At 44.5% G+C, this 23664-nt stretch overlaps 1 protein-coding gene across 16 annotated transcripts in view; it reads left to right on the top strand.

The window, feature by feature from the left end:
• CADPS (calcium dependent secretion activator) overlaps positions 1 to 23664 on the top strand; it is a gene marked incomplete at both ends in the record, with an annotated part of 501631 nt that overhangs the window by 451729 nt on the left and 26238 nt on the right. For all 16 annotated transcript variants that reach the window (XM_080714889.1, XM_080714888.1, XM_080714885.1 and 13 more), the window contains 2 exons: positions 1744 to 1776; positions 6860 to 6967. In XM_080714889.1, the coding sequence (XP_080571015.1) occupies positions 1744 to 1776; positions 6860 to 6967 (141 nt within the window). The remainder of the gene's footprint in view (positions 1 to 1743; positions 1777 to 6859; positions 6968 to 23664) is intronic.

Raw genomic sequence — 23664 nt, 5'->3', positions numbered from 1 at the left:
GAAATGGTAATCATAGCCAGGCATGGTGTTCCAGGCCTGTAAATCCCAGTACTTGGGAGACTGAGATAGTCGGATGGCAGGTTCAAGGCCAGCTTCAACAACTTAGGGAGACTGTTTCAAAATAAAAAGTTAAAAAGGGATGGGGGAATAGTTCAGAGGGATAATGCCCCTGAGCTGAAAAGAAAGAAAGAAGGGAGGGAGGGAAGAAGGGAGAGGGAATGAAGGAAGAAGGGAAGGAAGGGAAGGAATTGTGCAAAATATGGAAAGCCTTCTGAAATCCCCTTAAGGGCTACATAGTCCCACCCTGCCAAGAGAAACCTGTGTGACCTGAGTCACAGAGAAATACATAGGACAGCCAGCGTAGTCCCCGGGTTCTGTTCCTCTAACTCAGTTGTTCATTGACTTCCTGCCACATAGAATCACCCGATTCGTTCATAAATACTTAGCTATCATCTGTTCTGTGCTCTGTACTTCCAAGCATATACTTCCAGCCTTCTATCAACCCAGTGAAAGACAGCTGAGGCTCAGAGAAACAAAGGGACCTGTGCAAGGTCACACAGTGTGTAAGTGGTAGAGCCAGATGTGAAGACAGCTCTGACTCCAAACCCAAAGATCAAACACTGCACACTACCACACATCCTCCCCAAAGACTGAACATGAATTTTGTAAGCATTTTCTACATTTCCTATCTGGGTTTTATTGCACCAAAAGCCAGGAGACATGACAGCACCCTTTGGACCATTTCTAAAGGCTTGGATACCCCACCTCAGACTCCATGTCCCTCTGGGTGGAAGACGTCCTCCCACAATCATCTCCTCTTGGAGATCTGAGTTAAAGGACACAGAACGGGCAGGCCAATCCAACTTTCAGGCATGTAACACTAAGTGCCAGTGGCCTCAGCTGCTTCTTCAGACTAGGGCACCTGCCACTGATGAGTCTGGGATTAGCTAGAGTCACTTTTCTTCTTTTAAAAGGTAATGTGGAAAATACAAAGCTCCCACACCAGCTCCAGAGGCTGAATCCATAAAATTTTACTCTCTCCAGAATATTGGCCATAGGTTGAAAAAAAATAGCAAACAGTTTATGTCTTAGTGCCTTTTTGTTTTTTGTGGTCAGCTCCTTGTGCCAGCATATTTTTTAATGTTTTATTTATTTATTTATTTATTTATTTATTTTTGGTGGTACTGGGGTTCCTGGAAGCCCTTCTCCCTCTGGGCTACACTCCCAGCCCTATTTTTATTTTTGGAAACAGGGTCTCTTAAGCCAGCACGGCTGGCTTTGAACCTGCGCGATCCTTCTGTCTCCGCCTCCCAAGCGCAGGGATTACAAGCGTGCGCCACCACGCCCGGCTTTTAACGTTTTACTGGTGTGCTGTATTGTACATGACAGTGAGATTCATCGTAATATATTCATGTATGCACACGACATTATTTGGTCTGCTTTCTTTCTGTACCTCCCTCTTCCCTTCTTTCCCTCCCTCTCCTGTGGAAAGAACAGTCATCAAGAATGCAAACAATAATAAATGCTGGCGAGAATGTGGGGAAATAGAACCCCTTTAGCCACAGTTGGTGGGATCGTAAATTAGTGCAGCCGCCATGGAGACCTGTGTGGAGCTTCCTCAAAGACTAGGAGCGGAACCACCATATGATCCAGCATATTGTCTCAACTCTGGTAGTGACTCAGCACCACGCTGTGAACAATTACATGCAAACCCCACCTCACCTCTCTCTCCTTCCCTCCTAGGTGAAGGCAGCTTCCAAGTATGTGGACGTACCTGTGAGTATTTGAAAACTGCTTTTTGTGGGTGTGTTTGTTTTGTCAGATTTGTTTTCTTTCCTGAGAGTTTTGCTGGTGCTGTTTCCACTAGCTGCTGCTAAACTCTATATTTCTAATTTGGATCATCAAGAAGAAGGCAGGACCATTTTGTAGTGAGATTTTTCACATGAGAAGAAGGTATGGAGCCGGGCGTGGTGGCGCACGCTTGTAATCCCAGCATTCGGGAGGCTGAAACTGGAGGATCGCGGTTCGCGGGCAGCCTCAGCTACTTAGTGAGGCCCTCCGCGACTCAGTGAGACCTGGTTTCAAAATAAAGAATACAAAATAGGGCATGGGGGTGTAGCTCGGAGGCCATATGTCCGGGGGTTCCATCCCCAGACCCACAAAAAAATAAATAAAAAATTTAAAAATGATTAAAAATTAGGGCTTAGGGGTTCCATCCCCAGTTCTGGGGGGGGGGGAAAGAAGAAGAAGAAGGTATGGATTCCTTCATCAGGGAGACAGGTTCAGCGGAAGGGTAAACACACTGTTCACTTTCATTTCTCTCTGTTCCTTTCTTTCTGTTTCTGCCTCGCTTACCCCCCTCCTCCGTGCAAACCTTGGGACTACAGCCCTGAGCTGGAATTTGCATGAGGGGAGACAGTATTTTTTTAAAAAATCCTGAATTTGTTCATTTTGGGATAAATTCTGCAGTTGTTTTAAGAAAACATTCGGAAAACTGCTTATAATTAGCGTAGGCCTCATTAATGAAGAGAGCCCTCCAAGGTCACAGAGAAAGTACTCCAAGATGTCCAAAATTTACATTTAAATTGAGGTTAAGTACTGCGCATGAATGCTAAAGTACGGGATTACCTGTGATCAACCAGGATACGTTTATAGACAGACTCTGCCCTGCCTATTAGCAAAATAAAATTGGAGAGATTTGAATATATTCCAATAAAAGGAGAAAGAAAAATGATTCTGTTTCTCCATTTCTAACAAAAGAGGTGTGAGTCTATTATAAAATATTAAATTTAGAGAGCTTATCTCAACAGCCACCAAGGGTCTTGTACTGAGCATTTCTCATTCTGAACGTGGTTAAGTACCCTCCTTGTTCAAATACTTATTTGCTGAAATTTGTTTTTTTCTAAAAGGATTTATATTAACATTTAAATTCATTTCCCCAGGAAGCTAAGTGTGTAATGGTTTATTGGCTTAGTTCTCAAAGGAAGAGAAAAATGGAAAATTGGAGTGAATTTAGCATTAGCATATATTTTGTTTGTTTAATGAAAGAATGTGCAATCAATAATTATGCTTTGAATTTATATAACACTTCTCATCAAGAGACCTCAGACTCCTTCTTGTAGGCAGAAGAATGGAGAATAGAAAAGCTCACAGAACCGCAGCAAAGAGAGAAGTTAAATAATGTACTTTCTCAAGCCTGGAAGTATAAATTTTCGCTTCCTGGGAGCCTCTGGCCCTGTTTCTCCATCTTGAATATGGAGATGATAATGTGCAGCCTTGGGCTTGCCGTGCGGCTTAGACAGCACCACGTGTGTGGGACACACGGCTCCAGGACGGGCACTCACTAGATGATATTTCGGCAGAGAAGAGAATATGAGATACTGGTGGTGAGACGCACCCTGCCCTCCACTGGCCTTTGCCAGGGACAGAGACCTCAGTTCTCAGCTCCAAGTGCAAAGATCTGGTGTCTGAGACTGTTTTCTGTAAGCTTTAAAGCAGAGGAGAAATGTCCATTGCAAGTTTTGGACATGTGCCCTGTAGACAAGGCCCAAGTACAGGGAGACGTTACCTCCAGCCCTCCGGCCGCGGGTATCAGCCGCAGGCTGTGTTAGGTTGGACCGCCCATTAAAGGCATTTGGGAGAAGTCAAAAAAGCCCAATGCCAGAAATTTCTTACAGTTCAACCAAATAATTATTACAAGTCAGGTTCAGGTTTATTGTAAAGAAAGAGGCAAATATTAAAGAAGAGGTAAATGGACTCTCTACCAACATGAAAGTACCCTGATCCATGATCATTCAGACATTCGTGGGTTGGTTATGCCACATTAGAAGTCAGGTTAGGAAATGAAGGAACCAAAAAGAATTAAGAGAGTTCCTACCCTCTAAAAAGCAGGAGAAGATGCCTCAGACAAAGTAATCATAACTACTGCTGCAACCAAGCCTTGTAACTCGCTGTGTGCGTTTAGTTCTGAGTGGGGACTAGTTAGTCCTCAGTGACTTCAGGGACTCGGCTCTTACTCATCCCCACTGCCCGGTCGTTCAAACCATCGCCTGGTTCACAATGAGCAAGCCACAGAGTGGCTTATTCAGAGTAGGTCTTCTGCACTTGGTGAAGTTAAATGGACCGATATTTATTTATATTTGTTGAAATGATATCTAAAATAGCTATGCCATATTCTATCAGTCTATCCAAGCCACCTTTAAAAGCCACCCCCACTGATTTCAATGGTACATGCCTATAATCCTAGCAATTAGGGGAAGCTGAGGCGGGAGGATCAGAAGTTGAAGGCCGGCCTTGGCAATTTAGTGAGTCCTCATTCCAAAAAGAGAAATAAGAAAAGGAACTGGGCATGGTGGTGCATGCCTGTAATCCCAGTACTTGGGAGGCTGAGACAAGATAATCACAGGTTCCAGGCCGGCTTCAGCAATTTAGTGAGTCTGTGTTTCGAATAAAAAATAATATAGGGCTGGGTGTGTGGCTCAGAGGTAGAATGACCCTAGGTTCAATTCTTAGTACAACAAAAATTAAAATAAATAATAAATAAAAGGGCTGAGGGTATAACTCAGTAGCTAATTGGTAATTCTAATAATCCTTAAAAGTAATGTAGGGAGCAGTTATTAATCCCATTTCACAGGTAGCATAACTAAGGCCTGGAGAAATCCCAATGATTTGCACAAATTCAGATTTGTAGAGATGGAGGAATCTATGCACTACAACTAAAGAACTTTGAAAGGAGATGGAGGAGGATCTGCTCCTTGGTTCACGTATTTGTTTACCCAACAAATATTTGCTGAGTACCTCGTACAGGCCAGGTACCATCCTTTGAGCTAGGTGTAGTAGAAAACAGACCAAGGGTCCTGTATGTGTGGAGCTTATGTCCTAGTGGGTGAAGAAAAAAAGAGAAACCCAAACACAGAAATATACAGTACAGTGTTAGCTCTTGATAAATACTAAGAAAAAAATAAGGCAAAAGAGAAAGTCATGGAGTTTCTTAACTACCTGGGTGAGAACACCGAGCACCAAGCTGATTTTATTATATTTTTTGCTTTTCTTTTTTAGTACTGGGGATTGAACCCGGGGCATTCTACCTCCGAGCTCTACACCCAGTCCTATTTTATTCTTGAAACAGGGTGTCACTGAGTTGTGGAGGCCTCACTGAGGCTGGCAGAGAACCTGCGATCCTCCTGTCTCAACCTCCCAAGTACTGGGATTACAAGTGTGCATCACTGTACTCAGCTCTAGTGAGAGTTTTTTTTTAATTTGACTGAAATGCCCCCTTGAGGACAGTAAGCTGTAGAAAAGGAATGAAGACACTAGCAGCCGCTGTAGGTCACTTTCTACCATCATGGATTCCTGATAGATCTGCTGAACCTGGCTCTGGATCTCAGGTCTGAGATGGCTGCGTGTTCCAAGAAAATGCTATGTCTGAAGAAATGGAAACAATAATAATAAGTTTCTCAAGCCCCGCAGGTAGGGGTCCCCATCCCTACTGAGAAGGTCCTTTGATCTGCGGCTGCCAAGGAGAGAGAGGCGAGGTGCCAGTTTGGAAGTGATAGCTAACACTCACATCTCATTGGAGAACCGATACTGTTTCGTATCATAAAACTGCAACAATTATAGGACATCACGGGACCTGGTCCATCCATTTGCTGAAAATTGCTTGAAAGTGTAACAGTTGACTACTGTGGCTTTGGGTTTTCCTCCTTGTTTTTCAAATTAATACCTTGTCATTGTTTCGGCAGGTGTTAAGAAATGTTGCTAGCATCCTAGGGGCCAGGATTGGCCCTTTGCTTGATAATTGTTTGCTTTGTATGAGGGGAAAAAAAACCCATACAGTCCTACTGTTTCCAAACCTTCCTCATTTTCACCCTGGAAATTACACAGAAGTGTTAACTAACTTCAATTTGCAGTGCCTGACAGTCACGTCTTGTAGAGAAATGATACTTTGTGATCTAAGGTAAATCACAGTAATGAAAACTAATCTTTTTAGTTATTAGCAAACATACATATCTACTGGGGAAATTTAAGGGGTTTGTGGCAGCTGTCCTAATGACCCATATTACAGTGTTTTTAATAGGTTTCTTTGGAGATAACTTTGATTTTGACATCTCAAGCAGTGTGCATTCTGAGTTTTCTTTTTCCCTTTCTCTTTCTTTTTTTTTTTTTAACTTCCTTACAATAGAGCATTTCCTACCTATTGGATGGAACCACCTGCTTACCTTTCCAGAAAATCTAATTTATTTAAAAATCAAATCCTCTTCTTCCTCCCTGGTTTTTTCCTTCTTTTTTGCCTTTTTTTTTTTTTCCTATCCTTAGACTTTAAGGCTGCACTAAAGGCAAAGACAATGGTAGTAAACTAATTAGCAAATGTTCACTATACATACACACGAGGTTCAGCTACCCCAAAAAGTAGGACTTGGAAAGGAGGTGATATAGGTTGAAATCTGATTTCTTGAGCACTTTCCCAGTCCTTTTAAATAGGGAAAGGCGCCAGACAGTGGGACTCAGCATCCGTTATTCTTGAATGGAGGTTTCGATCTAAGGCAAACCCAAAGAATGTCTCTGGATTATACGGTGAGGATTTATCCATTAGATAAGGGAAGGTACAGTAGAAAAATATCTATAAAATCCTATAACTCCAACTGCCTTCATAGCCAAGCTTGGTTTCTGAAAAGAGCAAGAGGTCTTAATATCAATTTCTACTGGTTCAGGGTGGAGATAGCTTTGCTGTGGTTAAAAATGCGGTCCCAAAAAGCAGAGGAGATAGTAGGGGGCAGGGTGGGTTGGGGGCCTGAACCAGCAATGAGTAAAGAGTCATTGTCTGAAAAACCTATTTTCACGTTCTCCTGTTTCTTTGCAGAAACCCGGGATGGACGTGGCTGACGCCTATGTGACTTTCGTCCGCCACTCTCAGGATGTCCTGCGTGATAAGGTCAATGAGGAGATGTATATAGAAAGGTTATTTGATGTAAGTAAATGCCTTCTCCTCCTTGAACACCAAGGAGGAGACCCTCCAAAATGTGACAAAATAAGAGACAGGAGGATAAGTCACATTTTGAGAAAACGGATTGGTCCCAATTGGAACAAAATCTTTTCCTCTCCGTCCACCTTAGGCACCTATCTGTCGTGTGTCTGTTCTGAACCCGCTCCCCGGTGTGGCAGTGTCTCAGTCCCAGGCCGTGTGACACGCAGGGCGGCACCCAGGCTCTCGGCACACAGGCGCGCCCCCGTGCGGAGCCTGCGAGGCAGCCTCTGTAACTGGCAAACACTTCCCTTGATCACAGTTCTCCTCGCAATCTGGCCTCACTTTAGGGAGATGCTCTGTGGGATGGGGAGGCGGAGGCCACCTCCTTGTCCTGGGGGATGTGCCTCCAGACACCAGCTGTGGCCTGCAGCTGTGCGGTAAATGTCACACTATTAATGCCTCGATGATTATTTCATTTCTGGAAGACTAGAAATCCTTAGCCTGGAGATTCCGCAAATACACACGTGAGTGTCAATGGGTCAGGTGCCCATCTAAACTGTGCGGCTCCCTGCCCACCCACTCACCTGACAATTTATGAGAAGCAGGTATTAAAAAAAAATAAAAGTGAGTACCCTGGACCGCTAAACCCAGGTCAAAGTTCAGAAGATGCAGATTGCTGAGGGTTAATCATTTCCAAGCCATCTTATTTCCGCTGTGACCGCATCTGCAGGGCAAGGCACTGAGGAAAAAGAAAAAGAAAAGAAGTTTGCTTTGGTCTCACATTGCCGGCCTTGGGCCAAAACAGATGGGGTGGCCTAATCTAGCCAGACACTTTGCTCCGCTCCCCCCCACACCAGCCAGAGTGCGAGGAAGCTGATGTCCTTGTGCCCGTGTGGCTCTGATTGTACACACTACCTGTCTCGTGAAACGTGAGCTCCTCCTGTCCAGGTTTCTGTATTGAGAGCGCCAGCCCGAACATTAATGTTTTGGTCTACTATGGAATCTTTGTTGCTATATTTTTTCTGTGATTGTGTTCACTAATTTGCGCCGAGTTCTCGTGTGTATGTGTTTTTGTTCCACCGCTAAGTGAGCTCATTGTTGGCAACGCGCTGACTTTTCTGTGCTTTGTCTTCCAGCTCGTTGCTTTCCTGGTGTGTTGAAAGGCTCCTTCTCCCCCCCCGCCCCAGTCATCCTCGTTCTGTACCCTCTCCCCCCGCATCACCTTCCCATGACAAAACCCTTCTTACTTTTAATTCCCACTCGTCCTCTCTTGGATTAAAATGGAACTTATCTCTCATGTCAAATGTTTTATCACATTATATCAAGTGGCATGAATTAGAATCAAATAATCTTCCTGTGTACATCTTCTAGCATGACCCACATCCACTGCGATGCCTCATACATGCACACGGCTCACCAGCAGGCCCGCTCCCTTCTTGCATGTGTGCCTTTATCAGCGTCCTGAGCCCAGCAGATCTGGGCACAGTCCCCATCCAATAGGCATTGAAACAGACGGGCAGCTCTCGGTTCTGCGGTCAGGAGTAGGGACTTGCGGCCCATCTCCGCTGAATTCAATTCCGAACCACAAATTTCCACGAAGCCCGGGGATTGTTCTTTTCAATGCCTAGGTTCCCTTCTCTCTCTCTCTCTCTCTCTCTCTCTCTCTCTCTCTCTCTCTCTCTCTCTCTCTCTCCCTTTGATTGGTATCTTCTGATTCTCAGTTTTGTGTGGCTCGTGTATGCGTGTGCGTGCGTGTTCCCATATGAGCGTGCGTGCAAATAATCTTGTGCTCACTGAAACCTAAAAACACCTAGTACTGATTTGATGTTTAATCTGTGGCTTCACCTGTTACTTCGTGGACATATAATCTATCCCTCCCTCTGATCTTTCTTTAAATTAGAAGTGCAGGGGCAGGGGATTTTTTTTAAGATAGTCTTGTTAAAGGCAGCAAGGCAAATGGTCTTTGCAGTGGCCCTTTTTAAGGGAAAGAACAACTAAATCCTTATCTAAAAAGTTAGAGAGCGGCCTCAGCTGGCCCAGATGCCGGAAATGGGCTTGCCGAGCGATGCACAAACATAATCCAGGCATTAATGTGAATTGATAGTTAAAAGAACTATTACTAATAATATGCTTTTCAGAGAGCAAGTTATATTTAGGATCATTCAAAAATTCACAGATGTGCTGGGCGTGGTGGCGCACGCTTGTAATCCCTGCGCTTGGGAGGTGGAGACAGGAGGATCGCACAGGTTCGAAGCCAGACACGCTGGCTTAAGAGACTCTGTTTCCAAATTTAAAAAAGTATAAAAATAGGTCTGGGAGTGTAGCCCGGAGGTAGAAGGGCTTCCAGGAACCCCAGTACCACAAAAAAAAAAAAAAAAAAAAAAAATTCACAGATGTCTCCAGCCCTGTATTTCACTGGCCACCATTAAGACTGCATCAGTCAGTAACATCCTGGGAAGCCCTGCAATTGAGTTTCTTGTCCCAATTTTTCCCCCATCCAACCCCTAATTCTACCTATCTGTATACCTGCTTTTAAAGGATTAAGCATCCCAACCACTCACTACACTTGACTCCCAGGCCCAGGGAGAAATCCTTCTCCAGGAGGTTATTTAGTTAGACATGAATTTCTTGGCCACTTACTTTCCAAATGACCTGATCCCCAAATTTGCAGACTGTATTGGTGCTAGGCAACCTCATTGATGCAGTGCAGAAAAAGTTATTGAATCTGTCATGTATTTAAAACATTTGTCATTTTTAAAAACCCAGAGCGTCTCAAAGAGCTTCATTACCATGCAGCCTCAGTAATTTAATTCAGTACTTACTGTTTTTCTATAATCTCGCAGCAAAACATCAGATTACCAACATGTTTGATTATTTTCGGCTTCTGTTTCCTCAAGCATGGTGTTTATTTCTTTGCATATATGCTCTGCAATGTTCTCAACGTACCCCGAGCTAAACAAGGGTCTCGGAATGTTAACACAGAAGGGTCTGTGAAAGCTGCGACCCTACATTTCTTGCTGCAGTGAACCCGGCTTTTAAACTCCATTTCCTCACAATAGTGGTCCTCCTGAGGCACGTTTCTAAACAATTGGCAAGAACCTATTGACAAAGACTTGTTGATCTGGGAGGCTTCTCCTCCAATTGTTGCATTTTTGATAAATGGCAAAAATGAATAATAGCAAATTAGCATTTTGAATGAAGAAGAAAAATATATATCCGTGAGATTGTTTGTTGGGGGGGGGGTGCTGACTATAGCGTCGTTCTCTGGTTGTTTTTGTGCCTGCTGGCATCTGTCATTCAGAGGCTTGGTCTAAGAGTTCCTGTCATGTTTTTAACTGTGTTTCAAGTCTCAGTTTTATTTACCTGGCAAATCCCTTAAGGTCTTGGTACTTTGTATTGTTCGGTCCTATGGGCGCACCCTTGTGGAAATGACTGGGTGGATTTCGTGTGCGTTCGTACGTAAGACTGTTTGGGAATGATAGCTGGCGATTTAATGGTGCTCTGTGTCAGCCAGGCCCCCAGCCAGTGTTCTCTGAGCAGGTTCTCTCGGCCTTGGCATGTACTTTGGGCTGGAAGTGGGTGCTCGTAGAAGATTATCGGCATAGCATTTGGGGTTCTATATTTGATGTTCTGCATTTTTATCTATTTTATTATGTAACTTAAGAACAAGCTTTCCAAATTCATCTTACCGATTTTTTTAACTAAGGTGTTTTTTTTTTTTTTTAAAAAGGTTTATTGAAGAAATGCATTTGGACATAATGTTGCCTGACCATAGTATTTTTTCCAGTGAACCTTTTCCAATTTATTCATATAATTAGTTTGCAAAGTCTTTCTATAAAATGCTAACAATATTTTTGATAATGTGTCTTAAAGAAGAACCTAACCAATCAAAATAAAGTGCTAATCAGAAAAGAATATCTCTAAACTGATTCCCATGATATTTTAAGTGTAAGACTATACATTTTTATCCGTATTTTTAAAAGACATGAAGAGCAATTGTATATTGTTTTCACTTGCTGCAAAATAAGATTTTTATATTTAGAAACAAAATATTCTGAGATTTAAATCGAGAGAATCTTCCAATATGTCCAATAACAATGAATTTAAATGACATGAGTGATGCTGAATTTTTTTAAAGAAAATCAGATTGCTGTAAGACTCAAGTGGAAGCTTGGCCTCTTTAGCAATTATTGCTGATTTTTAAAGAAAATAAAAAGCACGGATGTAAAATAATCTCTGTGCTCCTGAAGCAGTAGCTAAGGAGAGAAAAAAAAAAAAAAAACACAAGCTCAAGAAATACCTCGAAGATAGCGATTTCAGGTTGGAGTGTCCATAAATCATGCAGATGGCTTCCCCCTTCTCTAGTGATTAATTCAACCTCTTCCCCAAAACGAAAACATGCGTTTTGAAATTAGAGATCAGATCATCAAGAGAAGCACCTAAGATTTCAAGGTCTAAATAAAAATTAATTTATTTTCCTTCTTCCTTGTGCTTCTTGAAGACACAGAATGAGAAGAAAATCGGGATTAAAAGAGATGTGCTTAGGGTGAATTCATCTGCTTAAACCTCACAGGCTCGGAGATGAGTGATTAAAAGCCATCTCAGACTTGGAAGGAGTCCACACTGGTGCTAATGCCCGTCCACGCGGGCTTTCTGCAGGCCGGGCTTGTTTTGAGCCAGGCCCAGGGAACATTTGACTGGAGATGATACATGGATTATCTAGGTCAATTATACACTTAATCTGCCTTCTGGAGGATTAAGTCTTTGCAGATTGACTCTGTATTTGGCTTCTCCCTGGCAGTTATCAGATCAGGAAAGGGCCCCTTCCCAAACTGCCCGTAAGAACTTAATCAGGCACCGTGGTCAGATGTGGACAGGGCCGCTGCGCAGGCTTCTCAGCTCTGCACCGATTTTAATTTACTGCTCCGTTATCAGATCGTGTATTTGTCCACTTTAGGTGGCAGCCCCCTCATTGAGTGTGAATATTTCCCTTTAAAGGGGTAATTTGAAATGTGAAACCTCTACCTATTAAAATGGACTCGCCTTATTTCTATGCGAAACCGCAGGAAACCTTATTTTAGTAGCCGTGTTAAATTACCAGCGCACCGCACATGTGAGTATATATCAATCAAAATAGGAGTCATCCCACTCCGAGTCGTGCAGCGCGAGCTACAAAGAGAACATTATGCTCTGGCCGTGGGGACGCCACGAGCCACCCAAGCAAGGGAGATGGCTTCACCGGATGAAGGAGGGAGAGGTCACTCACCAGGTCAATGGACTGCAGCCCTAGGGAGTTGGTTAAAGAACATCCAGGTAAATCTCATCATCGATGCTGAGCTACTAGTGAGTTGTCTCCAGTCTAAGCAATTAACAGGCTTGGGTGTCCTGAGCGAAGTTCTAGGTAATGGTCACTAGGCTTGGCCTCTGAGCTGGGGACCTGGTCCTTTATCGCTGGCTGAGATTAAACAAGGTCCTTAATTTCTCAGAGCATCAGCCGATTCATCCAGGTGATAAACAAAACCTTCCTCACGGAGTCGTTAGGAAGGTGGAATGCCATGTACAGCCACACCATCGGGCTCCAAGGAAGACTTGTGCAAGTGGGAGCCGCCAACGCCACATCCCCATCAGCCTCGTCCTGGTTGAAGCGGAGATGCTTCCCACCCCGTCCCTGGCCCTATTTTTCTTGCTAAACAAAGTTCATATCTGTTTGAAAGCACTGTTAAGGGTCCCTATCACTTTAAAACATTAACTCTGCCAGGCACAGAGGCACACACCTGTAGGCCCAGGACTTGGGAGGCTGAGACAGGAGGATCACAAATTCGAGGCCAGCCCGAACAACTTAGCAATACCCTTCAGTCCCTAGTAACAACAAGGACAACAGAAAGGTATTAAGGGCGAGCGTGCTTAGAGCTCCCTGCACACAGCCAGGTACCTTCTTACTATGGGTAAAAAACATGCTTTTGAAACGGGGAGAGTATGATGATCAGGAGGGGAACCTTGAAAATAGAAAGACTAAATAATTCACTTGAGGTTGGATGGCTCCAGTTCCTACTTCTGAGCCTCAGTTTCCAAATCTGTAAGGAAATGGACTTTATCTTATAGTCATCGTGAGAACTAAATACCGAGTGGAGACTGACAGTTACAAACCCGGCAAGTCTTTCATTGTCATCTCATAGGATTCCTCCTGCCGCAGGAAGGTACCATCCACCGGAACCGGCTTTCACGACTTCAGGAAGGGTTGTTTTGGGGGTGGGGTGAGGGAACCGAGGGGAGGAGGAGTTAACACCTTTTATTACTAAGATGCAATATATGTACATTGTAGACATCTAGAAAACAAAGCTAGGCAAAAATAAGAAAATTAAAATGTCATATTCCCAAAACCCAAAGATTACTGCCTGAAGATTTATTCTTTCAGATCTTTTTTCTGTGCACTTCACATTCATGATGTACTTTCTTCCAAAATTAGCAAAAAATATTGCTTTTTTTTTTTTTTTGCGATACTGGGGTTGGAACCCAGGGGGATTCTACCTCTGAGCTACACCCCCAGCTCTATTTTTTATTCTTTATTTTGAAACGGGATCTCACTGAGTTGCAGAGGGCCTCACTGAGTAGCTGAGGCTGTCCTCAAACCATGATCCTCCTATCTTAGCCTCCCAAATGCTGGGATTACAAGTGTGCACCACCACGCCCGGCAATATTGCTTTTTTTTTTTTTTTTTTTTTTGTGGTACTGGGGTTCCTGGAAACCCTTCTACCTCCGGGCTACACTCCCAGACCTATTTTTATATTTTTTTTATTTGGAAACAGGGTCTCTTAAGCCAGCGCGGCTGGCTTTGAACCTGCGCGATCCTCCTGTCTCTGCCTCCCAAGCGCAGGGATTACAAGCGTGCGCCAACGTGCCCGGCTATTGCTTTTTTTTTTTTTAACTTAATTGTCTGTATTTTTCATTGCCAGTAAATGTTCACCTATTACACTGTCTGTATTAAAAATTCCTCATTTCTCCTCCCAAACACTCCTTATAACTGATTTGCGCAAACCGGGTGTCGGGCCCTGAGCCCCACCTGCAGGCAGGGCTATAGAGCTTTGTGGATTTCTTTTTAACTATCACTGGCCCGTTTTCCATTATCATGACTTGTTCAAAGGACCGCCACGCTAGTTGTTCTGCAGACTGGAGGAGTTTATCACTATCTAAACATAGAACTGATTTGTGGGGGGGGGGGATCAAATTGAAGACAACCATGTAGTTCTTTTAAACATAATTAGTAACAGCAGAATTCAACCAAGGTTTTTGTTTGTTTTTTTTTTAAAGCTATTCTCTGGATATTAGGAGAATTTCTGAAGCTACTTTTAGAAAGATAGCCAAACTGCAAGAAACCCGCAGAAGTCAGGGTACCGACTGGCCAGGTAAAGAGCCACAGGGATCTTAGTTCATGAAATAAGGCGTGAGTATTTGAACTGCTTGGATCAATGGTCTGGTGGTGGCTGAGGTCTGTGATTCAACGTTTCTACTGTCATTGTAGCTACTCTGGTGAAGTCTTGGACTAGGGACTTCACACACACACACACGCACGCACGCACATACACATGCACGCGCACACACACACACACACACACACACACACACCATTTCCAAGGGTTCCTTGTTAATTCTAGGATTTTCTCTGTAGTTAACAATCTGAAAGTAAGCCTTCCAAATCAGTCCAGTGCTGAGCTTTGCCATATTCTTGAGATCAAATTCGATTGCACTGAGACCTCCGCTCTCATCCTTGGGAAGCTTCGGAGCATGTATGCCAGTTCACAGACAGCCTTCACAACCTATGTGATTGTATATATTGGAAGAAAATCTAAAATGCAGCCAGGAAGGGGAGGAGCAGTTGATTCTTTCACCCAGTTTTGAGCCCCAGGGTAAATTTTGGCAACTAAGTCACGCCCTGGGTTATGCATTGGAATTCTAAGAAGTGTCATTTCCCAGGAATTCCAGAACCAGGTAAAAGATGGGGAAATTATAAGTAGGAACCCATTCGTCTAACCTTAAACGGTAACATTAACCTGTAACATAGAGAGACATACAACAGGCAAGTGTGTGTGTGTGTGTGTGTGTGTGTGTGTGTGTGTGTGTGTGTGTAATATATGCTATATAAAACACAAGATAAGTGCATGCTTCTCTGTCTTATCGGGGATTTAAGCTGAGTTTCCTTAGCTGAGGGAAAACCACATGCCCAGCCCCAGTGTAAGCTGTTTGGATTCTCAGAACCACATCTCAAGATCTTTCCAAGCTGAACTTATAAAACACCCCAAGCTTGTGTGTGTGTGTGTGTGTGTGTGTGTGTGTGTGTGTGTGTGTGTGTTTTACTGGAAGTTAAATCCAGGGGCATTCTACCTCTGAACTATATCCTCCAGCCCGATTTTATTTTTTGTTTGGAAACAGAGTCTCACTAGATTGCTGAGAGTTTCACTATTTGCTGAGGCTGTCCTCAAACCTGCAATCCTCCTGTCTCAGCCTCCCAAATGCTGGGATCACAGTGTGCGCCACCACCCCCAGCTCCAGGCTCATCTTGAAGAGCTCTACACTTCAGCACCACTCAGAGACCCAGTGTCTTCATGCTTTCTCTGATTCCCACCATCCAAGTCTGCTTTTTTATGTTTTTAATTGTGTTACCCTTCTCGGAATACTTGCAATATTTTTTTTATTTCTTTGGTGGGGGGAGGATAGTAGGAATTAAACCCAGGAGTATTCTACCTCTGACCCATACTTCTGATCCTATTTTATTTTTTATTTTTAAATTTTATTTATTTATTTATTTTGGTGGTGGTACTGAGGTTTCTGGAAACCCTTCTACCTCCAGGCTATACTCCCAGACCTATTTTTTTTAACTTTTTTTAAATTTGGAAACAAGGTCTCCTAAGGCAGCAAGGCTGGCTTCAAACCTGCACGATCCTCCTGTCTCTGCCTCCCAAGCGTGGGGATTACAAGCGTGCGCCACCACGTCCGATTTATTTTTTATTTTGAAAACAAGGTCTCACTAAATTGCTGAAAGGCTCACGAAGTTGCTGCGGGTGGCCTTGAACCTGGGTCCTCCTGTCTCAGCCTCCCACACACTGGGATTACAAAGCAAATGCCACCATGCCCGGCTAGATGCTCGCAATTTTAACAAAATACTTAGCCAAAGCATAAAGCCGTAATAGAAGCAGACGTGTTTGTTTATCTGTTTGTTGTTGGGACGATTAGCTCTATTAGGAGAGGGAGTGACGCTTTTGACACCCGTAACAATGACTCTCTTAACTCGAATAGAAATCATCCCTTATTCCACGGCCTCCACAAAAACAAGCAGATGATAGCACGTGATCCCTTTGATTTGGGAGGAACGCTTCTCTCCGTGGCTGGGTGTCGAAGTTTCAGCAATCCTGCACACAGAAAGCCAACGAGGCGTCCAGAGATCTGGATGAATAGTGTAAAATGAGGTGTTTCTAGCTGAAAGGAATAGGACGTCTCTTTGTCGCTGAGCTCTCCTGGCCTTGCGTGCGGTAGCTTACCTTCAGAAGCTGATTTTGTAACCTCGCTACTTCCTTCCCAGCCATGGAAGCCGGCCTCGTTTATTTAGGGTGAGCCTTACGTAAAGCCCGTCTTGGATTCACTCTGGAGCCCTGAGCCACAGGGAGCTCTGTGCAGCGCCTTCCTCAGAACAGCTTTCTGTGTTCCAGAGACATTTGGCACAGACAGTTAATTTGTCTTCTTTCCTAGCGAAGGGTGTTCTATTAATCGTTCTAAAAGGCTAGGCTGATTGCTCCGTTAAGGTCGTGGCATTCGTGTTAACGTGACCCACACGCTGCTTCTGCGCCTTAAAGAAAGGGTTCAGGATTTCGCTTTGGTTTGCTATTTTGGTTTGGTTTGGTTTTGGGTGCTGGGGATTGAACCCAGGGGCATTCTACCTCCAAACTACACCCCTAGACCTTTTGATTTGTTTCTATTTTGAAACAAGCTCTTACTAAGCTGCTGAGAGCCTCACTAAGTTGCTGAAGCTGGCCTCAAACCTGTGATTCTCCTGTCTCAGCCTCCCAGGCTTCCAAGTACTGGGATCACAGGTTCCCACCACCAGTGCGTGGCTGTTTTGTTTTTGTTTGGGGCAGACTTAGGGCATGAGAGCAGTATGTGACAGACTTTCTCACACACTACATGTGTGCAAGTGTCCATGTACAAACTCATGCACACACATGCACAGTGTAGCCACAGTGGAAGAAATATTGTCCTATGGCCTTATAGGAAATAAGAATTAATAAATCCTCAAATAGTCCCTGTTAATTAACTAAAGAACTGTTTTTCTCCCTGCCGGACTCTGTAAAGGATGTGGCTACTACTGGAAGGTTTCACTGTTTGTCAATATTTCGCATCACAGCCACTTGCTCAAAAACAATTTTTTTGGGTACTGGGGATTGAATCCAGGGGTGTTCTACCTCCAAACTACACCTCTAGCCTTTTTACATTTTGAAACAAGATCTCACTCAATTGCTGATGGTCTCCCTAAGTTATTGAAACTAGCCTCAAACCTGCAATCCTCCAATCTCAGCCTCTTAAGTGCTCAGATTTTAGGTGTGGGCCACGCTCTATGGGTGTGCTCTAGCCCAGCTTTAATTTTATTTTTTCTTGATGAATGCGCTAAAGCATCCTTTGCGGGTTCTTGTTATTCACAGTTTAGTGCACGGGCCTCAGCCTCCATCACATGGGAATTCCTGAGAGGCACACAAGCTGAGCCCTGCCCCACCCAAAGGTCGGGACCCACACTGGATCAGGCACACACTGAGGTTTGAGTTACACTTGGCAAGATCAGTGGCTTTGAACCTAATGTCTCCAATTCAAGTAAGAAACAAACTTTAGAGCCAGGAGGAATCAGCTCAGCGGTAGAGCCCTTGCCTGGCATGTGTAGTGCTCAGGGTTCAGTCCCCAGCACCACAAAATGGTGATGGAGGAGTGTTAAATAAAAGAAACAAATTCTACTTTGTAATTCAGTGTGTGCGCACACACATACACACACGCAGGTGAAAAACAGTCTGTGAAGCAATATTTCTCTTTACTACATGTAAAACAGTCTGATATGTTTTATTCCAGTTTCAAAAATGCTGATGGTAACAAAACAATTTTTAAAATACATTCTGAACCCTCAAATTTTTATTTGGTGGTACTGGGGTTCCTGGAAGCCCTTCTACCTCCGGGCTACACTCCCAGACCTATTTTTACATTTTTATTTGGAAACAGGGTCTCCTAAGCCAGCGCGCGGCTGGTTTCGAACCTGCGCGATCCTCCTGTCTCCGCCTCCCAAGCGCGGGGATTACAAGCGTGCGCCTCCACGCCCGGCCTGAACCCTCAATTTTAAAAACACGTTCTGAACAAAGTATCACCTTTGAATGCTGTTGACATTTTGAGCCAGGTAATTCTTTTTTTTTTTTCAATATGTTTTTACTGGTGCACTGTAGTTATGCCCCCTAGTAAGGTTCAGAGCAATAGAAACACACAGGCACATTTGTCATGAGCGGCTGGTCCCTATGGCGGGATGGAGCCGCTTCCCTGATTTCTACTCGAGATGCCACTAATATAACAGCGACCACCTGTCCTCATATGTGACAAGAAATGTCTCCGGGTAGGGCCACATTTCCCCCAGTAGCAAAGTCACCCCCATTTGTGAAGCACTGATCTGGATGAACCAGAAAAGAGGTCACTGCTAAATGTGTCCAGTACTGCTTTTCTGGACATCACAAGGCCCCCCGGCACCCCCACCCCATAGGTGAGAGGTGTGCCCTATGGGTGTGCTCTAGCGACAGTGACACAGAGGAGCCTGCTCACCATTCAAATGATGAGTAAAAGCCGGGCGTGGTGGTGCACGCCTGTAATCCTAGAATTGGGTTGGCTGAGACAGGAGGATTGCAGGTTCTGAGCCTCAGCAACCTACAAGGCGCTCTCATTTATTTTATCTCATTAATTTGGAAATGGGGGTCTCTCATTGTGAGACCCCCATTTCCAAATTAAAAACATGAAAATATGGCTTGAGGTATAGCTCAGAATTAGAATGTCTCTGAGTCCCATCACCAGCCCCACCGAAAATAAATTAAATAATAAATAAAATAATAAATAAAACAAGGACTAAAGATGTCTACTTCTTGTCCATGCAGGCTTTAGCTGACAGCCCGGGCCAGTGTGCAAAGGGCACTCTATTCAGGTGACTGGGTATGATGGTGGGGAAAGCCTGCGGTACCCCAGGCTCCCTTCACCCCTCCTGGGGGATCTTCCCAGAACCGTCCTGCTCAGAGCCGGGGAGGGGCCTGGAGCAGTACAGCAGATCAGCAATGTGGATTCCATCCATTCCCTCTCTTTTCTTCCCTTTTTGTAATTATACTGGGACCTTGGTTTTAAAAAAGAAAGGAGGGGAGAGAAAGAAAAAGAAAGAGAAAGAGAGAAGAAAGTTAGCTGTTGCTTCACCAGGTGGCTGCAAGTTATTTTTGTGTGTCTAAAAACCTGAAAAGAAGGCTCAACTTAAATACTTCATTCATTCCAAATTCCCAATTCAGACAAGAACAGTTAACAGCCTCCTGTTCTGTTCAACTCCTGCCGAGTTGAGAGAAACTCCAGTCAGTGGAATCTAGCGATCGCCAGCAACACGCAGATCTCTGTGCCCGACAGCTCTGGCACTGTGTCATGTGCTGTGTGGGGGCCTTACGCCATGGCCATCCATCCCTGGACCAAAGCCCGTCGTATCAGCAAACCATCAGGTCTCACCCAGGATAGGTCTTTATTAATTACTGGATCTGTGTGCCAACCAAAGTAAAAAAAAAAAAAAAAAAAAGAAAGAAAGAAAGAAAGAAAAAAAGAAAAGCCCCTCTTATTGTGTGGAAAAACTTTTCAAGAAAAGAACAAATATATTGAGCTCAGTGGCTCATGCCTGTAATCCCAATACTTGGGAGGCTGAGACGGGAAGATCACAGATTCAAGGACAGCCTCAGCAATGGCCTCCCTCAGTAATCTAGTAAGGCCCTGTTTTAAACAAAAAATAAAAAGGGGGCTGGAAATGTACCTCCAAGATAGAATGCCCCTGGGGTCAATCCCCAGTAACACATACGCGCGCGCGCACACACACACACTCACACACAGAACAGATACGTAAACTAAGCAAAGCTAAATTTATGAGAGTCTTTCTAGTAAAAGTCTCTAAGTCACCACTTAAAGAAGAAATCTCACTTCTTTTGGTTCAAAAGTCCCACTCTTTGGTCTAGGAGAGCCTCCCCTGAGACAGGATGACTGGTTCCTAGGTGCTTTCCTTGGTTGGCGGCTCTAGGTCAGCGCTGGGTGACTGGGTTCTGCCCAGGACATCTGGCCGTATCTGGAGACGGTTTGGGTTGTCACAGTTTCCAGGTTGGGAGCAGACTCCTGGTGTGGGGAGCAGAAGTCAGAACTGGTGTAAACATCATTTAATGAGCAGCACAGCCCCCCACCCTTTGCACAGATTACCCAGTTCAAAGTGCCAGTATATTGCCGGGCGCGGTGACGCACGCTTGCAATGCCCGCGCTTGGGAGGTGGAGACAGGATGATCGCGCTGGTTCGGAGCCAGTCTCGCTAGCTTAAGAGACCCTGTTTCCAAATTTAAAAATATGTAAAATAGGTCTGGGAGTGTAGCCCGGAGGTAGAAGGGCTTCCAGGAGCCCCAGGACCACCAAAAAAAAAAAAAAGTGCCAGTATTGTAGAAATGGAAAAGACCATGCGCCAGGTGATACTCACCTGCACGGCTCCATTATCTTTAATGGCATGGGCTGCTTGTGTGTAGATTTTTGCACAGATCACTAGCATTAACCCTTTAACACCAGAGATCCCAGCGACTTCCCCTAAAGAACACTGTACCTGGTCTCAAAAAGCCTTTTTATAAGCTCCCTCTAGAAACATCTTTTGAGGGTCTAAAACATAAAACCCAGGGAATCATTAATTCCTGACTCACCTTGAACTTTATGAGCACCCACACACGGTTCCCACAGTGCTTCAGTACTGAGCAGAACCTCAGACCCGGTAGGGGAAATGAACCTTCCTTCCGCTAGCAGGGACGCCTCTGATCTCTCGGGGACAGTCTCTTTACATCAGGCAGACCTGAGAGCACGGCCTTGTGGTCAGAATCCCCAAGTTCAATTTCTGAGTCTGCTGCTTACAAACCGTACAGCTTCAGGTAAGCTACTCTTCCCTCCTCAAGCCTCCATTTTCTTCTCGTAAAGATGTGGATTCGGAATAAGACCTGGAGTCAGGCTCAGTGGTACATGCCTCTAATCTCGGTACTCAGGAGGCTGAGACGGGAAGATGGCAGATTTGAGGCCAGCCTCAGCAATTTAGCAAGACTCTGTTTTTCTTTTCTTTTTCTTTTTCTTTTCTTTTCTTGTTTGCTGTACTGGAGATGGAATCCAGGGACTTTCTACCTCTGAGCTACACCCCCAGCCCTATTTTTTGTTCTTTATTTGGAAGCAGTGTCTCACTGCGTTGCAAAGGGCCTCACTAAGTAGCTGGGGCTGGCTGCAAACCGTGTTCCTCTTGTCTCAGCCTCCCGAATGCTGGGATGACAAGGGTGTGCCACCATGCCCGGCTCACTCTGTTTCAAAATAAATAAATAAAATGTAGTGCGGAGTTAGAATCCCCCTGGGTTCAATGCCCAATATAATAAGTAAATAAATAAACAAATAAGCGGGACTAAAGGATGCAGCAGCCATGCGACCAGCACCACAGTGTGTATCACATAAAAGTGGCTGCAAAGATCCCCTCTCCTCCTCCTCCTCTTTCGTATTCTTCCTTCTCACTCTCCTCCTCTCCTGCCTTTCCTCCTCTTGTTCCTCCTCCTCCTCTCCTTCCCCCACTCCCCCTCTTCTTCGTCTTCTTGTCATTAGTAACAGGAGTGTAAACGCCAACACACAAGCAGGCTTTGGTGCTCACACCTGTCATCCCAGTACTTGGGAGGGTGACACAGGAGAATTGCAGGTTTGAGGCCAGCCTCAGAACTTAGTGAGACCTTCAGCAACTTAGCAAGACCCTGTTTCAAAACTAAAAAGGGCTGGGGGTATAGCTCAGAGGTAGAATATTCTGGGCTCAATCTCCAGTGACACACACCAAACCTTGCATAAAATGATAACCCTGGCTATGGTACAGGACCCGTAAAGACAGACCTAAAAGATCCCACTAGGAAGGCTAGGGGAGCAGCTCATTGGTAGAACACTTGCCCAGCATGCTTGAGGCCTATGTTCAATCCCCAGCACCACACACCCACCAAAAAAGAGCTCAGCATGGATTTCAAGTTCAGAGCCAACCTCAGCAATTTGAACAGGCTCTCAGCCACTTCGCAAGACCCTATTTCAAAACAAAAAACAAAGAGGGCTGGAGGTATATCTTGCAGATAACATGCTCCTGATTTTACTCCCTAACACATAATAATAATAATAATAATAATAATAATAATAATAACAACAACAACAACAACAACAACAATCGTCGTCGTCATCATCATCACCATCATCATCCTAGTGAGATGGAGGCCTCAGAGAAAGGGCCCAAGAAGGCGGCCTGTGCTGAATCTATACATGCCTAGGATCCAGGGAGGGGAGCAGGTAGGAGTCGATGCTTAGACACTGACAAAGGGACATTATTCCTTCTGGAAGCATCCTTGGCTTGCCAGCACTGTGTCTTAGCAAGGCTTCTCTTTGGAGGCATCCTTTCAGAATGGAGACAAGGGCTGGCTTCCCTGGGGATATTAGGGCTCCAGTCGAGGGCCAAATATACACACATTGTAGGCATTAGCTGCTCTAGAATCCCAGGGGCTAAGTTGGTTTTTGTTTTGTTTTTATTTTGATACTGGGGATTGAACCCAGAAGCATTCTACCTCCAAGTTACATCCCCGTCCCTTTTTATTTTGAAACAGGTTCTCACTGTTTGCTGAAGCTGGTCTCTAGCCTGCAATCTTCCCATCTCGGGCTCCCAAGCACTGGGATGCCAGGCGTGCGCCACCATGCCTGCCTACATTTTTATATTACTATATATTGTTCTGTCTTGTAATACGTGCTTCTTATCCAGGCACGTGCATCAGAACTACTCATGTATTTTTTTTTCCCCACAATGTACTCATCTCAACTCTACACCAAAAATTCTGAGTCAGTAGCTAAGGTAAGGGCTCAGACATCTGTTTTTTTTTGGGGGGGGGGTTTGTTTGGGTTTTTTGTTTTTTTTTTTTTTTTTGGTCTGTGTGTGTGTGTCTTAAATCAGTTCTAAGGTTTAATCTGATCAAGATCAGTGGTTCTCTGCAGTGGGTGGTTCTGTCCCTGCCCTGAATTTGGAAATCTCTGGAGACAAGTTTGACTATCACAGGTGGCTGTGGGTAGGTGGGGACGCTACTGCTCCTTAGAGGGTGGATGGCAAACATCCCACAGATCACAGGACAGCCCCCCGACAAAGAATTACCTGTCAAAATGCCGTATAAATAGTGCTGAGGTTGCTGAATATTGATTTAGAAGGTAAAATATACTGAAGGTCATGTTTATGATCAAACGTGGGCCCCATCTCTTTATGTCATGATTTCTCCATCCCCAGCCTTGAGAGTGTCAGTACTGCTCACCTCTTCACCACTGCATCCCAGGGGCCAGCAGATGTAAGTCCTCAAGGACCAGTAGCCAGGTGTGGTGGCACTCACCTATAA

Source organism: Muscardinus avellanarius (assembly GCF_963383645.1).
Source record: "Muscardinus avellanarius genome assembly, chromosome: 18".
NCBI classification, from domain to species: domain Eukaryota; kingdom Metazoa; phylum Chordata; class Mammalia; order Rodentia; family Gliridae; genus Muscardinus; species Muscardinus avellanarius.
This window is presented reverse-complemented; position numbering and strand designations above follow the sequence as displayed.